The sequence below is a fragment of the Erinaceus europaeus genome, chromosome 16, assembly GCF_950295315.1.
Source record: "Erinaceus europaeus chromosome 16, mEriEur2.1, whole genome shotgun sequence".
Classification (NCBI taxonomy): domain Eukaryota; kingdom Metazoa; phylum Chordata; class Mammalia; order Eulipotyphla; family Erinaceidae; genus Erinaceus; species Erinaceus europaeus.
The window spans coordinates 11,107,293-11,124,259 of NC_080177.1; the positions used below are offsets into that span (position 1 = coordinate 11,107,293).

Consider the following 16,967-nt stretch of genomic DNA (forward strand, 5'->3'; position numbering starts at 1 on the left):
GGTTCCTTTGACCCCACACCCTCTCCAGCATTTGCTGCTGTTACCTTTTCTGATGTATGACATTCTCACAGGAGTGAAGTGGTATCTCGTTGTTGTCTTTATTTGCATATCTCTGACAATCAGAGACTTGGAGCATTTTTTCATGTGTTTCTCGGCCTTTTGGATCTCTTCTGTGGTGAATATTCTGTCCGTGCCCTCCCCCATTTTTGGATGGGGTTATTTGTTGTCTTGTTGTTGAGATTTGCAAGTTCTTTATATATTCTGGTTATTAAACTCTTGTCTGATGTATGGCATGTAAAGATCTTCTCCCATTCTGTGAGGGGTCTCTTGGTTTAGGTAGTAGTTTTTTTTAGCTGTGCAGAAGTTTTTAATTTGATGCAGTCCCATAGGTTTATGCTTGTCTTAGTCTTCTTTGTAACTGGATTCGTTTCATTGAAGATATCTTTAAAATTTATGCAGAAAAGAGTTTTGCCAATATTTTCTTCTAAGTATCTGATAGTTTGTGGTCTAACATCCAAGTCCTTGATCCACTTGGAATTTATTTTTGTATTTGGTGAAATATAGTGGTTCAGTTTCATTCTTCTGCATGTTTCAACCCATTGTTTCCAACACCATTTGTTGAAGAGACTCTGCTTTCCCCATTTAATAGTTTGGGTACCTTTGTCAAAGATGAAATAATCATCCTTTCCTATGAGGCAAAGTAAGCTTAGTTTAATGAAATTTTGTTACTTGTTTTCTTTGTTTTTAAGAGTTTATTGTATGTCTATATTTCTTTTTTTAAGTCTTTTAAAAAATATTTATTTATTATAGGGTAGAGGCAGTCAGAAATCAAGAGGGAAGGGGGAGAAAAAGAGAGAGAGAGAGATAAAGAGACAGCTGTAGTCCTGCTTCACCACTTGCGAAGCTTTCCCCCTACAGGTGGGAAACAGGGCTTGAACTTGGGTGCTTGCACACTGTAATGTGTGCCACCACCCTGCCCTCTTTCTTTCTTTCTTTCTTCCTTCCTTCCTTCCTTCCTTCCTTCCTTCCTTCCTTCCTTCCTTCCTTTCTTTTTTTGCCACCAGGGTTATTGCTAGGGCTCTAGCCCACTGCCAGGCTAGCTTCTCAAGCAGGAGACAGACGACCAGGGACTCATGGCTGAGCTGGGAACTCAGTGCAATCTATCTAATCTCTGTACATTAGAAAATCCTGTCCTTTATATCTCCTGAGGCAGAACTGTCAGGTTAGAAGAGGAAGTACATAGGATAGGGGGTGGGGAGAAGGAAAAAGCACCAGTATCAAGCTTCCATTTAACCAGTGGGGATTAAACCAATGCCCTGTAGGCAGGGTGGGTCTCAGGTAAAGCAGTGATTATGTAAATAGACCACAGCATTAAGCAATGCAAGCGAACCTAATGTGATGATCAAAACAGAAGGTCTTAGAAGCAGAATTAGAAGCAGACCAACAGCCCACCACTATAAATCTACCACTCCCAGTGGCCCTTTCTCTCTCTCTCTCTCTCTCTCTCTCCCTAATTATTAGATAGAAGAAAGAGAAATTGAGAGAGGAGAGGGAAAGAAAGATAGACACCTGCAGCTCTGCTTCACCACTCATGAAGCAATTCCCCTGCAGGTGGGGAGCAAGGGTTCGAACCCAGGTCCTTGGTAATATGTGCACTTAACTGTGAGCACCACCACCTGGCCCCTAGTTACTGTTTTCTACTGAAGAAATGTTCACTTGTTGGAAGAAGGGTTGTAGTTTGCTAGGATGGTCATCTCTGATCCTGTTTATTTGATTGATCAAAACCAGGGGAAATATGCTAACTAAGCTAGGGAAAACAGATTTCTCTTTTTTCTTAATTTTTTATTTATAAAAAGGAAACATTGACTAAAACATAGGATAAGAGGGGTACAACTCCACACAATTCCCACCACCAGATCTCTGTATCCCATCCCCTCCCTTGATAGCTTTCCTATTCTTTAACCCTCTGGGAGTATAGACCCAAGGTCATTGTGGGATGCAGAAAGTGGAAGGTCTGGCTTCTGTAATTGCTTCCCTGCTGAACATGGGCCTTGACAGGTTTATCCATACTCTCAGCCTGCCTCTCTCTTTCCCTAGTGGGGTGGGGTTCTGGGGAATTGGATCTCCAGGACACATTGGTGGGGTTGTCTGTCCAGGGACATCTGCTTGGCAACATGCTAGCATCTGGAACCTGGTGGCTGAAAAGAGAGTTAACATATAAAGCCAGACAAATTGTTGACTAATCATGAACCTAAAGGCTGGAATAGTGCAGATGAAGAGTTGGTGGGGGTCTCCATTTTGTAATAGCTAGTAGGCATATTTTAGTTATATTCCAAAGGGCGTGTGGCTATACTAGTTTTGTTTGTTTTTCTTTTTTTTTTTTTTTCTTTTTTCCCCCTGAGCCTGAAATCTGATATGCAGGTGGATCCAAGTTATTGTCTGGGGAGATGATGTCATGGCTGGAAAAAGAACCAGAAGGCTGGATCAGGGAAGAAAGTAACTCCCTAATATGGGAAAGGGGTATAAATATTGTTGACTGTAAACCCCATTGATTTAATGTGATCTGGGGCCCAGGGAAAACAGATTTCTTTCAATCACCTGTTTTATTTAGTAATGTTGCTTAAAATAAACATGGGGGGGCAAGGTCAGATATAACTGGATCTGGTTTACTAACTAGTACAGATCTAGCTCAGCTTAACCACCTGTGGCAGGAGGGCTATTTTAAGCCCCCTGCTCTTGTACTAAAAAAAAAGACTCCAATCTTTACTGTACCATAGATATCATTAGGCTTCCCACTCCACCACTGTAAATGTGTCCCTATGGTATTCTGGTAAGACCAAAATATATCACGTCAAGCAAAGACTCATTCAAAGATGCTCATAGCCGTATTAGTTGTGGAAACAGAGAGAGAGGGGGAGAGAGAGAGAGAGAGAAGAAATCCAAATAGACAGTGGTAAGGGAATAGTATCATCTATTTATATAATACATTGTCATACGGTTATTTAAGCCATAGAAATAAATCGCTGAGAGCATAGTCTTTCATAAGGTTATTTAGAAGAATAGCTTTAATTGCATGAGAAAGTGTGATTCTGTAGAAGATGAAGGGGGAGGGAAGCAGAGTGCTTACATGTTTATATGTTATCCCAGTTTTCCTTTTGAAAATGTGGTAAAACAACAACAACAACAACAACAAAAAAAACCTAGATAATGTGGAGGTCAGTTGTTCCTGAAAATGACTGGCAAGGTAAGTAAGACAGATGACTGAAACCACATCCAACCTGTTTAATCATAATTTTCAGTTACTTAATGTTAACTTTCTTTCTCTCCAGAGTCTAGCCTTATAAAAATTCAATTTAAATTCTTTTCTTAAAGATTTTTTAATATTTATTTATTTATTCCTTTTTGTTGTCCTTGTTGTTTTTATTGTTTTTGTAGTTGTTGATGTCGTCATTGTTGGATAGGAGAGAGAGAAATGGAGAGAGGAGGTGAAGACAGAGAGGAGGAAAGAAAGACAGACACCTGCAGACCTGCTTCACCGCTTGTGAAGTGACTTCCCTGCAGGTGGGGAGCCAGGGGCTCGAACCAGGATCCTCAGCCAGTCCTTGCACTTTGTGCCACCTGCGCTTAACCCATTGCACTACCGCCCAACTCCCTAAATGGCAAATTTCTATATATAGTTTTGCTTTGCCATCTTAAAGTATTTTATATCTTCAAATTAAATTAAAAGAGCATTTCTTAGGTGTAAAATAAAGGATGTCTATCATAAGCATCTACTGTAATAATGTTAATATATTGTAATGTGTATATATATTACGTCACATATGTAAACTATCTTCAATAGCAGAAAGTTGAACTTTGCGTGCTATAAGTAAAAAAAATTCTAGGATTTGAATTCTGGTTATTCCAAGAATTAATATATAATCTTTCTCAGGTTTCCCTTAGATTTTGTTTATTTATTTATGAGAGAGATAAGGGAAGAGAAGAAAAAGAACCAGAGCATCACTCTGGCACATGTAATGCCTGGGATAGAACTTAGGACCTCAGGATTGGCAGTCCAGCTCTTTATCCACTGTGATGCCTTCCACGTCTCTCTCAGGTTTCCTTGTATGAAAATGAGAATTGATTTCAAATATAGTTGACTAAATAAAATAATTTATTTAAAAATTATATATAGTAATCCAAATGTGTTTAGTAGCTTGGTGATCATGAGAAATTACAAATTTTTAGTCTATCTCTACCTTCCAAATTCTCTACAATACCCTCTTTTCTTAATTTTTGTATTGAGAGGCTAGTGGTTGAATGTCATTTTTAACCACTAAAAGAAATTACTGTTAAAAAATAATGATAAGTAGCAGTTAAAAATTGTAACAAAAAATGCATACTACGTCATCTTTGATCTCTTTTTTTCCCCTCATCTTTGATCTCTTAAATATCAGTCAGCCCACTGCCTAATCTTCAGTATTTTATAAAGCTATCAGCAAGGTGTACCAAGTGGACTATTTTAGAGGTTACTGCTGTGTTCTCTTTTGCTGAGACCAATAGCCAGAAAGAATTTCCCACTAAACAACTACATGAAAAGTGAAAGCATCTGTTGATTTACATGAACCTTTTTTTGATGAGAGTGTTATCATGTGGATTTAAATATATATATAACCCAGAGTCAAACAGCAAGTATCAAGTACTTGCAAAGAAGCCCAAATTAACTTCTGCAGGTATGAAGATGTTCTCAGTGTATGATAGTGGTTGCAGACATTTTTCAAAAATCAAATTTTTTATCTCAAATAAGTATATTTATTGTATGTACTGATAAATTAAATTTCAGTAGGGGCGACTTTTCTTAATGCTCCCCCAAAAATTAGAATTTAAAACTCAGAAAAAGTGAAGTTTCAAAATATTTTCACAAAACCTAGGACCATACCACTCTGAATGAACCCCAATCTCAGAATATTTTTCCAAAAAGAAAAATGTTCATTCTGTGGATTTTTGATAACCTTTTCACATTAGAAAACTGATCATTTTCATTGCATAAAATGAGCTTATCTATTTAAGACAACAAAGAAGTTCTTGGAGGCATGGACTGATTTGTGATTTTTTTTTTAATACCTTGATATTGGTGACCAAAGGTGCTGTGTGGACAGGAGACAACAGAGCTGAATGGAGCTACCTGAAAATTACTATCCCAATGTTGCTCACCCTGAGCATTACCGGGATCTCTTTTTGTGGAGGTAAGATGATATCTGTAGTCTGGAAATGAGAGGGGGAAAAAGGCAAGGGGTATTTTTGTTGAAAGTGGGCACAGATCCCTTCTCATGTGCTGTTTGGGGCAGAGATAAATGTAAAGAAAGAGAATATGAAAAGAAGTGAAATGGAAGAGATAGAGACAAGTGTGAAAAGCATGTTTCAGAACTAATTGTCTTGGCTGAATTGAAGCCATGAAATGAAGTTGTTAGAAAGCCAGAGAGCTTCTTTCCCTCACTCTATTTTTTTCTTTTCTTTTTTGCCTCCAGGGTTATTGCTGAGGCCCAATGCCAGCACTATGAATCCACTGCTTCTCATGGCCATTTTTCCATTTTATTGACTAGGACATGGAGAAATTGAGAGAAGAAGGGGGAGATAGAGAGGGAGAGGGAAAGATAGATACCTGTAGACCTGCTTCACAGCTTGTAAAGCACCACCACCCCGCTTTCCGCATGTAGGGAGCCGGGGGCTCAAACTGGGATCCTTGTGCAGGTTCTTGCCCCTAGTACTATGTGCACTTAACCCAGTGTACTACCATCCCGTCCCCCTTTCCCTCACTTTTTTTTTTTTTGCATAATCTTGATAATGGAAGTCTCCCTTTCTGAATTGTATCTTTTTTTTTTAATTGCCACCAGAGTTATCACTAGGGCTTCATTTCTTCATGGCAACTCCACCACTCCTTGTAGCCTTCCCATCCCCTTTTTAAATAGAGATAGAGATGAATTGAGGGGGAAATAGAGAGAGAGGGAGACACCTCTAGCCCTGTTTCATCACTTCTGAGACTTTCTTTCTGCAGGTGGGAACTGGAGACTTGAACCCCAGTCCCTGCACATGGTAACATGTGTACTCTACCACCACTCAGCCCTTGAAATATATCATCTTGAAAGTGAGAAAAATCAAGAGAACTACAAAGAATTTAGCAAATAAGTTTTACAAAAATTCTTTCCATAAAATTTTAAAGTCTGTAATATACTATAACAGTTTTAAAAATAATAATAAACATGCCTGGGCCTAGGAGATGACTCAACAAGTAAAGAACATACGTGTTTCCCAGGGTTTAATCCCTGGTACCACAGGGAAGCATCATGGACAGCTTCAAGAGAACTCCATGGGTGACAGAGCACTTCTGTGGCTTCTATATTGCTCTCCTTGCCCTCTAAAAAAAAAAAAAAAAGAATAAAAAAAAGAATAAAAGGGGCCAGACAATGGTGGACCAGTTAAGTGCCCATAGTACAAAGCACAAGGATCCTAGTTAGAGCCCTCAGTTCCCCACCTGCAGGGGGGTTGCTTCTCAAGCAGTGAAGCAGGTCTGCAGATGTCTTTCTCTGTCTGTCTGTCTGTCTGTCTGTCTATCTGTCTATCTACATATCTATCTATCTACCTGTCTATCTACCTACCTCCTACCTACCTACCTACCTACTTATCTATCTTCCTCTCCCCTCTCAATATCTCTCTGTCCTATCCAATAAAATGAAAAAAAAAATGGCCTTCAGGAGCAATGGATTTGTAGTGCCAGCATGGAGCCCCAACGATAATCCTGGAAGCAAACAATAAAATAAAATAAAAATTAGGCTAAGGAGGCAGTTTAGTGATATCATATGCAAGAGGCCCTAAACTCTTTTCCTGTTGCCACATTTTAAAATAGCAGAAAATAGACACACACACACACACACACACACACACACACACGCTCTTGAGACCAATGCCTTTGTTAAAATAAGCTCCTGTGGTGGCCCAGTGAATAGAATACAGAACTTGCATATCTGAAGCCCCATGTTCTAGCCACAGGACTGTGTACAACAAACAGTTGCTCTGGCCTCATATAATAAACCTGTAAAAATAAAATGCTCTGGGGAAGTTGGGCGGTAGCGCAGCAGGTTAAGCACACGTGGCGCAAAGCGCAAGGACCGGCGTAAGAATCCTGGCTCGAGCCCCCAGCTCCCCACCTGCAGGGGGGTCGCTTCACAAGCGGTGAAGCAAGTCTGCAGGTGTCTGTCTTTCTCTCCCCCTCTCTGTCTTCCCCTCCTCTCTCCATTTCTCTCTGTCCTATCCAACTACAGCAACATCAATAACAACAATAATAACTACAACAGTAAAACAAGGGCAACAAAAGGGAAAATAAGTATTTAAAAAAAATTTTTTTTAATTCTCTGATGGGCTGTCTTACCCCTTCATAATAATTCTCTGCAAATAAGCTGTTGATATGGCAAATCTTCAGCATGGCTACAATTCCAGCTATTCTGTGTTTTTTTGGTTTTTTTTTTTAGTACCACTGTTTCTATACTTATGGCATTGGTCTACTTACAGAATGAGGAAGGTATATTCTGCCTGGAATTCTACCTATTTTTAGTTTCAGCTTTAATCTCTTGTTCTAATTATGTTTCTTGTATAAAACCTACAGAAAGAATTCTGTTCAGCTCCTGGTTATGGTGGTACTGGGGGTTGAACCTGGGACTTCAGAGCCTCAGGAGTGAGAATCTTTGGCCTAACCATTATGCTGCCTCCGCAGCCTGAAAGACTTTTTTCTATAGGTCTTATTCTACTAACATTGTTTTCAGAGGAAATCATAGACTTAATCAGGCAGACATTTTGCAGTCTTGGGGGGTACCTGATTCTGGGAACACACAGAAATGTTGATCTTGCAGGAAGGCCTCAGACATTTTAACAAGATGTCTTCCTCAGGTCCCCAAACAGTATGAGTTTTCGAGGCATTTTTCTCCAGTCTGAGACCACAGTTTCACCCTGAGTGCCCATACAGCCTTTCTCCTGTCAGTCTTGAGATACCATTTTGTCCATGTGCCTTAGCTGTTAGAAGCCTAGGCTCCTCACAGACTTTCTTTGCCTCAGCTGACGTGGGTGGCTTCATCGGGAATCCGAGAGCAGAGCTGCTGGTGCGCTGGTACCAGGCTGGGGCCTATCAGCCCTTCTTCCGAGGCCACGCCACCCAAAACACCAAGCGGCGGGAACCCTGGCTGTTCGGGAAGAAGTACACCCAGCTCATCCGAGAGGCCATCAGGGAACGCTACGCCCTCCTGCCCTACTTGTATTCTCTCTTCTACCACACACATGTGGCCTCCAAACCCATCATGAGGTAAACAAGCTTCACCAATCAAGGCCCCAGCAGCCCATCTATACCTGAATAGTCCCTCTGTCCACTACTGGGGGTGGTTACACATGATTTAAAGAGACAAGGGGAAGGTAAACCATGGGCTTAATCAAATGTAAGTCAGCTTATTGAGCCCTTAATGTGAGCCTGGAGCTAGTATTTGAGGTCACAGAAGATAAAAAACTAGATACTGGGGGTCAGGTGGTAGCGCAGCGGGTTACACACACATGGCGCAAAGCGCAAGGACCGGCGTAAGGATCCGGGTTCCAGCCCCCGGCTCCCCACCTGCAGGGGGGTCGCTTCACAAGCGGTGAAGCAAGTCTGCAGGTGTCTGTCTTTCTCTCCCCCTCTCTGTCTTCCCCTCCTCTCTCCATTTCTCTCTGTCCTATCCAACAATGACAGCAATAAAAACAATAATAGTAGCAACAGCAATAGCCTCCAGGGCCAGTGGATTCATAGTGCATGCACCAAGCCCCAGCAATAACCCTGGAGGCCAAAAAAAACTCGATCCTTGGGTGTTGGTGGGTGGGGAGGCACGGTAGTGCACCGGGTTAAGCGCCCATAGTGCAAAGCACAAGGACAGGTACAAGGATCCTGGTTTGAGCCCCCCAACTCCCCACCTGTGGGGGTGGGGGTGGGGGTGGTGAAGCAGGTCTGCAGGTGTCTTTTTCTCCCCCTCTCTGTCTTCCCTTCCTCTCTCAATTTCTCTCTGTCACAACAATATCTAACAACAATAACAGCAGCAACAATAACAGCAACATTTGTGATATAAGTGTTCATATTTGATAGGAGACAAAAATAGAGACTTTTCAAGGGAAAAGAAAGTGACTGCAACTGAATTGATTCAATATTTATACACCTTTCCCATATTAGGAAGCTACTCTCTTCCCTAATCCAGCTTTCTGGTCCTTTTTCCAGCCATGACATCATCTCCCCAGACAATAACTTGGATCCACCTACATAGCAGATTTCAGGCTCAGGAAAAAGAAAAAAAAACTAGTATAGCCACAGGCCCTTTGGAATATAACTAAAATATACCTGCTAGCTATCTACAAAATAGAGGACCCCCTGCAACTCTTCATCTGCACTATTCCAGCCTTTAGGTTCATGATTAGTCAACAATTTGTCTGGCTTTATATGTTAACTCTCTTTTTAGCCACCAGGTTCCAGATGCTAACATGATGCCAACCAGACATCCCTGGACAGACAACCCCACAAATCCCATGTGTCCTGGAGCTCCAATTCCCCAGAACCCTGCCCCACTAGGGAGAGAGGCAGGCTGAGAGTATGGATAAACCTGTCAAGGCCCATGTTCAGTAGGGAAGCAATTACAGAAGCCAGATCTTCTACCTTCTGCACCCCAACAATGACCTTGGGTCTATACTCCCACAGGGTTAAAGAATAGGAAAGCTATCAGGGGAGAGGATGGGATACAGAGTTCTGGTGGTGAGAATTATGTGGAGTTGTACCCCTCCTATCCTATGGTTCTGTCAGTATTTCCTCTTTATAAGTAAAATAAAATAATTAAAAAATATTTAATCCAGGAGTTGGGCAGTGGCACAGCAGGTTAAGCGCACATGGCACAAAGTGCAAGGACCAGCGTAAGGATCCCGGTTCCAGCCCCCAGCTCCTCACCTGCAGGGGAGTCACTTCACACGCAGTGAAGCAGGTCTGCAGGTGTCTGTCTTTCTCTCCCCCTCTCTGTCTTCCCCTCCTCTCTCCATTTCTCTCTGTCCTATCCAATAACAATGACATCAATAACAACTACAACTACAACAACAATAAAAAGACAACAAGGGCAACAAAAGGGTAAATAAATAAATTTTTTTTAAAAAAAATTTAATCCGCAAGCATTCTCTCATGGAGAACAGCTTACTTCACCAATCTTAGACTCTTAGGTTTAAACTGTTGAACCCTTAGAGCTAAACAACACCAACTTTGAAGGGAATGATTTTTCAGCTGTTTAAATCCTATATTGAAGGCAGGATTTGAGCAACCGCTTTCAAGGTCAGAGAAGAAGACACACAGAGATACCCATAGTACACTGAGACTTCTGGGCCAGCAATTCCTGAGGTCAGAATTCCCTGGGGAGTTGTTAGACAATACCGACTCCAGGTTCACCAGTAATGTACTCAGCATGGTCCCACAGATCTATATCTGTCAGACTCTCCCCTGGGGTTCCTAGACATCAGCTAGGTTCAGAAACCACTGCTTTGTTACTGCTCAGTAGCAGGGACTATGTTTCTACAAAGGTCAGGGAATACATAAGAAATTGGAAAAAAAAATAATAATAGATTAAGTTGATATCTAGATATATCAACACTGAAAGTTTATTTATTTCATGAGAAAAGGCAGGACAGGGGTAAGGGTGGTGCCAGAGCACAGCTCCAGCATAAGCAAGGCTGGGCATGCAAGTCCTGTTCTCTGCCACTGAGCCACCTCTGTGGTCACAAAGGTGTATTGTTTTCATAAGCCCAGTATAGCTCATAGGTAGGTTTATACATAATAACATTAAAAAAAAAAAAGTGCACACAGGGACTGGGGGAATGAGCCAGAGGTTGAGTGGATGCTTTGCATGCCTGAGGCCATGGGTTCAATCCTCGGTACTACATGAGAGAGTAACAAAGTGGAAGCCCGTGGATGGTAGAAAAGTGCTTTGGTCCCTCTAACACACACACACACACACACACACACACACACACCAAAATAAAAACTAGGCTAAGGGGATGGCTTAGCAGGAAAGCACATGTGTACGGCCTTGACTTCATTCTCTAGCACCAAGTAAAACAAGACAATTTTACTACACATGCACAAGTTTAATCACCCCAATGTGCTACAAGCTTGAAACAAGAAAAAAAAAACCTATTCTTTTCATAAATATAATGATTAAGGATACATAAAAGGCAGTGGCAACAAGGGGGTGGGGGAAAGGCAGATTTTTAATTACTACGAAGTATGTGTTTATGAACAGTTAATTTGTTCAGCAACGAGCCCATTGGGCATTTGCACCTGCATGGAATTTTTATTCTTCCTGTCAAAGGAGCACTTAGAGCTCAATAATGGAAAGAAAAATGGCAGAATTCTGTCTTTCACTGGAACATCTTAGCTAGTAAACAGCTCTCTCACAGAAGAAAAATACATCGTCATTATAGCAATTGGTCATAAAATGTTGAGTCATATTAAAAAGTCTTGGCTCTCTAGCTTTTTCCAGTCTCCTTCAAATAATTATAAAACTGAAAATACAAGCAATTAACTTGTAATAAAACATCTGATTATTTAAGGTAATAATTTTTCCCTTCCTTTAGGCCACTGTGGGTAGAGTTCCCTGATGAATTAGAGACTTTCAGTGTGGAAGATGAATACATGCTGGGTGAGTACTTCTCCATTAATAAAATAAGTACTATATATTTTGTTGCTGGGTGTTTTAATGCAAGAACACATACACACATCTCAAGAAAGCTAAAAAGGAATGTAAGAAATTTTGTTACTAAGAAGTTTAATGCATTAATGTGACCATAGCTTATTGGAATGTAGCATATCTCATAATATGTTTCTGCTACTTTCAAATCAGTCTATTCAATTAGTCAAAAAAATTACAATGAAATGTGTAATTTAGCTCAAATTGTGCATGAAATTGAGAATAATTGTTCTGAGCCCCTGCCTAGACACTATAATGCCACTGCAGGTATGGGAACAAAAAAAAAAAAGGATCAGAGAGAACTAGAAAACATCATGAGATCAGATGATTATAGTAGAGAGCCAGAAATTCTTATTTCCTGTGTAAAGTGGGGTGGGGACTGACCTTCTCTTTCTCCTTCCTTCTCTCCCTCCTCTGCTTCTTCTTTTAGATAGGGGGGTAGAGAGGCAGAGAGAGAGTGAAAGAGACCACAGCGCCACTGTTCCCTTCATTGTGGTGGGAGTCAAACCTGGGTCACCTGCATGACGGAGCAGCACACTATCCAAGTGAGCCATGTCACAAGCCCTGGCCTCTTGACATGGACTAAGCATTAAATCCAGAACCGAGACATTTGTCATCTTGGAAATAGGGCTTTTAAAGCTGTGCCTGCCTTGAAGAGAGGTGTAGCTTTCCCAGTGATCATCACTTGTGTTAGAGGTTCTGAGTATCCATTCTATCTGTTGGTCACACTTCTGGATGAGACTTACAGTTTCACCACCATCACAGTCGTTTATATCAAATAACAAAGCACTGGAAGAAGTGCAACAGAGTTTTCAGACTGTGGTGCACTAGTGCCTGTGTACAACAGGAAGCTAATGGGCTGTACCAGGGCCCCTTCTTATCATTCTGCTATTCCATATGGGAGGCATTATAGGTGCTTGCCCTCTCTCTAACATTGAATAGATGATTGTGGCAACTCCCTCAAAGTCTCTACTTTCAAGAAGCTGACAGTCTTTAAAAACCATGAAAGCTTTTAATTAAAGAGAAAGGATGGAGGTCGGGTGGTAGCGCAGCGGGTTAAGCGCACGTGGCGCAAAGCGCAAGGACCAGCTTAAGGATCCAGGTTGGAGCCCCCGGCTCCCCACCTGCAGAGGAGTTGCTTCACAGGCAGGTGAAGCAGGTGTCTATCTTTCTCTCCCCCCCCTCTGACTTCCCTTCCTCTCTCCATTTCTCTCTGTCCTATCCAACAACGAGTGACATCAACAACAATAATAATCACAACAAGGCTACAACAACAAGGGCAACAAAAGGGGTGGGGGGGATGGCCATGATGCAGTGGATTCATGATGCAGGCACTAAGCCCCAGCAATAACCCTGGAGGCAAAAAAAAAAAAAAAAAAAAGAGCGAGAGAGTTGTGGTCGGGGAGGTGGCGCAGTAGATAAAGCTTTGGATTCTCAAGCATGAGGTCTCGAGTTCAGTCCCCAGCAGCACATGTACCAGAGTGATGTCTGGTTCATTTTTTTCTCCTCCTAGCTTTCTCATTAATAAGTAAATATTTTTTTAAAAAAAAGAGGACCTAGTGGGGGGTTGTATTGTTATGTGGAAAACTGAGAAATGTTATGCATGTACAAACTATTGTATTCACTGCCAAATGTAAAACATTAATTCTCCAATACAGAAAATAAATAAATAAAAAGAAAACACCATAAAAATTGTAGACAAAATAAACAAGAACTATTGGGTAAAAAAGGGGGGGTGGTGTTTAGGTCAGCAAAATAGCTCACTTGGATAGTGGGCCATGTGTGTGCCATGCTTTGTCATGTGTGCCACCCAGGTTCAAGCCCAGCCCCCATACCACATTGAAGGAAGCTTCAGTGCTGTGGTCTCATGCTTTCTCCGTCTCTCTGTTTCTATCTAAAAGAGTGGTAAAGGTTGTTTTACAACACTGATGATGACATTTAACTTTACTTCTCCATTTTTCAGGAAGTGCTTTGTTGGTTCACCCAGTCACAGAGCCAAAAGCCACCGTGGTTGACGTGCTTCTGCCAGGATCTACAGAGGTAAGAGATTACAAGCTGCCGTACGGCCTCCACATCTCATCTTGTCCCTTCGTTCTGTTCAGCTGCTCCTTGTTAGGACAGCGATTTCCTCCTTGTATAGGAGAAGAAGACTCTGGTAAGTCATGACCACGACCCTAAGCAAAGTTTAATGGAAGAGCAGGGGGTAAAGGATGAATACAGAGAGTCAGGCTAAGTGAATCCCTGTAAATACATTGAGGCTTTCAGTAAGAAGAAATCTTCAGTCCACTATGAAATATCGAACACAGTAGGGCATACGGGGACAAAATATTGAGGGGATAGTAAGTAGGAAGACACAGCTTTTCTCCAAAAATTGCATTAACTTTGTTCTTTCAGTTTCTCCAGTGAATTGTAGTTCTGAAAGTGAAGGCCCTTTACCAAAGTTTCCTTGCTAAGTAGAAACCTGAGGAAAAGATTGAATACACCATCAGCTAAATATGTTGTCTGCCAAGCACTTCTGCTGAGAGTTTCTTAAAGTTGATTCAAACCAAGCAGTAGGTTCCCAGAAAGAACAACCCCCTTTCCAAATGGCCACACACATTCATTTTTTATTTTTTAAATGGCCACCAGGGTTATTGTTTGGGGCTCAGTGCTGGCATATGACCCTACCACACTCCCAGTGAAGACTGTCCTTTTTTTTCCTTTTTCATTTGAGAGGTCAGAGAGAAACTGAGGGGGGAGGGAGGAGCAGAGAATAAGAAAGAAAGACATCTGCAACCTGCTTCACCGCTCATGAAATATCTTCCCTGAAGGTGGGAGACACAGGCTCAAACCCTAGTCTTGCGCTTTGTAATGTGTGCACTCAACTGAGTGCACCACCTCCCAACCCCCCCCTTTCACTTTTTATTTACTTTATGCAGAGCTGGGGAACGAACCCAGTGCCTCACACATACTCAGCACCACCAAGCAGTTACTCTGGCCCAACTTAATGTTCTTTATCCTTTTATGAGAGAAAGAAGGAGGGAGAGCAAAAGAAGGAAGGAAGTGACGGGGAGGTAGGGAAAGATACCACTTCCATTCTGCATCAATGGAACTCCCATAGTGCCACCCCTAATGCTCCTGTGTGATGCCAGCACTTGAACCCAGGGCCTCACACATGCGTAGTACCACCAAGCAGCCTGTTTGGCTCAATTTTCTGTTCTTTCTCTGGCTGGGTGAGGGGAGAAAGAGGGTGACAGGGAGAGGGAAAGGCACCACAGGACTATTCTGCTGTCAGTAGAGCTTCTCAGTGCCACCCCTAGTGCTCCGTGTGGTGCCCACGGCTGGGTATCCTCCTAACTCTTCACAGTTTCCTTCAGTTGTAGTTACTTTCCTGTCCTGGCTCCCGGAATTCTGGTGAGTGGGAATTCTACTTCATAATGAAATGGTGAGCAGAGTTATGCAGATTCTCTTTCTCACTGGGGCTGGTTCTTCTCAGGTCTGGTACGACTCCAAGACCTTTGTTGTTTGGGAAGGAGCACACACCATGAAGATCCCAGTAGCCCTGGACACTGTAAGTTCTTTATTTTATTTTATTTTATTTTTGCTTCCAGGGTTATTGCTGGGGCTTGGTGTCAGCACTACAAACCCATGGCTCCTAGTGGCCATTTTTTTTTTTTAATCTTTTTTTAAATATTTATTTATTTCCTTTTTGTCGCCCTTGTTGTTTTATTGTTGTAGTTATTATTTTTCTTATTTATGCCATCGTTGTTGGATAGGACAGAGAGAAATGGAGAGAGGAGGGGAAGATAGAGAGGGGGAGAGAAAGACAGACACCTGCAGACCTGCTTCACTGCCTGTGAAGCAACTCCCCTACAGGTGGGGAGCCGAGGGCTCGAACCAGGATCCTTATGCGGGTTCTTGTGTGGGTCCCTGTGCTTTGTGCCACGTGCCATGTGTGCTTAACCCGCTGTGCTACCACCTGACTCCCCAGTAAGACTCTTCTGAGTTCTGCTTTGAAGTTGCCTGCTGTGAATACTCATTCCCGAGAACATTGCTCTGTTAACAGATCCCAGTGTTCCAGCGAGGGGGTAGCGTGGTTCCAGTCAAGACAACCATTAGGAAATCCACAGGCTACATGACCGACTCCCCATATGGACTCCGGGTGGCTCTGAGCGCTGAGGTATGTGAGACATGTCACCTCTACACGTCACCTCTTCCTACTTGCTCTCTCTTATAGTGGGTCCATTTTAAGAGTATGACACCAGGTCAGAGTGGTTAGTCGCATCTGTATAACAAGGGCTTTAGCGTTGATGTAGAAATCCGGACTTCGAAGCATTTCTGAATCATTCCTAAGCTTGTCTTACTTTCCTGACACTATTCTCCCCCTGGAACTGTTCTTTTTTTTAAAATGTTTATTTATTATTTATTTCCTTTTGTTGACCTTGTTGTTTTATTGTTGTAATTATGATTTATGTTGTTGTTGGATAGGACAGAGAGAAATGGAGAGAAGAGAGGAAGACAGAGAGGGAGAGAAACAGACACCTGCAGACCTGCTTCACCACTTGTGAAGTGACTCCCCTGCAGGTGGGGAACCGGGGAGGAACTGTTCTTGAGAGAACTCTGAGAACTAGAAATGGCAGAAGTGTCCTTCCAGAGCACCTAAACCCTTGGTGCTACAGCCTGGTATTGATTACTACCTAGAGTGGGACCAGGGCCACACAGTGGCACATTTGGTTAAGTGCGCACATTATCGTACACAACAACCCAGGTTCAAGCCCCTGGCCCCTACCTGTAGGGGGAAAGCCTCACAAGTGGTGAAGCGGGGCTGCAGGTGCCTCTCTGTCTCTTTCCCTCTCTACCTCCTCCTCTCCTCTCAGTTTCTCTCTGTCTCTATCCAATAATAAACATTAAAAAGACAGAGACAGAGGACCTAGTGGGGTTGTATTGTTATATGGAAAACTGGGAAATGTTATGCATGTACAAACTATTGTATTTACTTGGATGTAAAACATTAATTCCCCAATAAGAAATTAAAAAATAGGGGGTCGGGCGGTAGCGCAAGTGGGTTGGGTGCACATGGCGCAAAACGCAAGGACTGGCATAAGGATCCCCCCAGGCTCCCCACCTGCAGGGGAGTTACTTCACAGGCGGTAAAGCAGGTCTGCAGGTGTCTGTCTTTCTCTCCTCCTCTCTGTCTTCCCCTCCTCTCTCCATTTCTCTCTGTCC

The 16,967-nt window shown here is 42.3% G+C and overlaps 1 protein-coding gene across 5 annotated transcripts in view; it reads left to right on the top strand.

Moving 5' to 3' along the window:
• GANC (glucosidase alpha, neutral C) overlaps positions 1-16,967 on the top strand; it is an 80,576-nt gene that overhangs the window by 57,050 nt on the left and 6,559 nt on the right. For 4 of the 5 annotated variants that reach the window (XM_060174455.1, XM_007533620.3, XM_060174456.1 and 1 more), the window contains 6 exons: positions 5,124-5,225; positions 8,086-8,329; positions 11,650-11,714; positions 13,726-13,802; positions 15,238-15,312; positions 15,808-15,921. In XM_060174455.1, coding sequence (XP_060030438.1) covers positions 5,124-5,225; positions 8,086-8,329; positions 11,650-11,714; positions 13,726-13,802; positions 15,238-15,312; positions 15,808-15,921 — 677 coding nt within the window. Of the gene's footprint in view, positions 1-5,123; positions 5,226-8,085; positions 8,330-11,649; positions 11,715-13,725; positions 13,918-15,237; positions 15,313-15,807; positions 15,922-16,967 lie in introns of all 5 variants that reach the window. The other variant, XR_009545266.1, reaches the window with a different exon arrangement.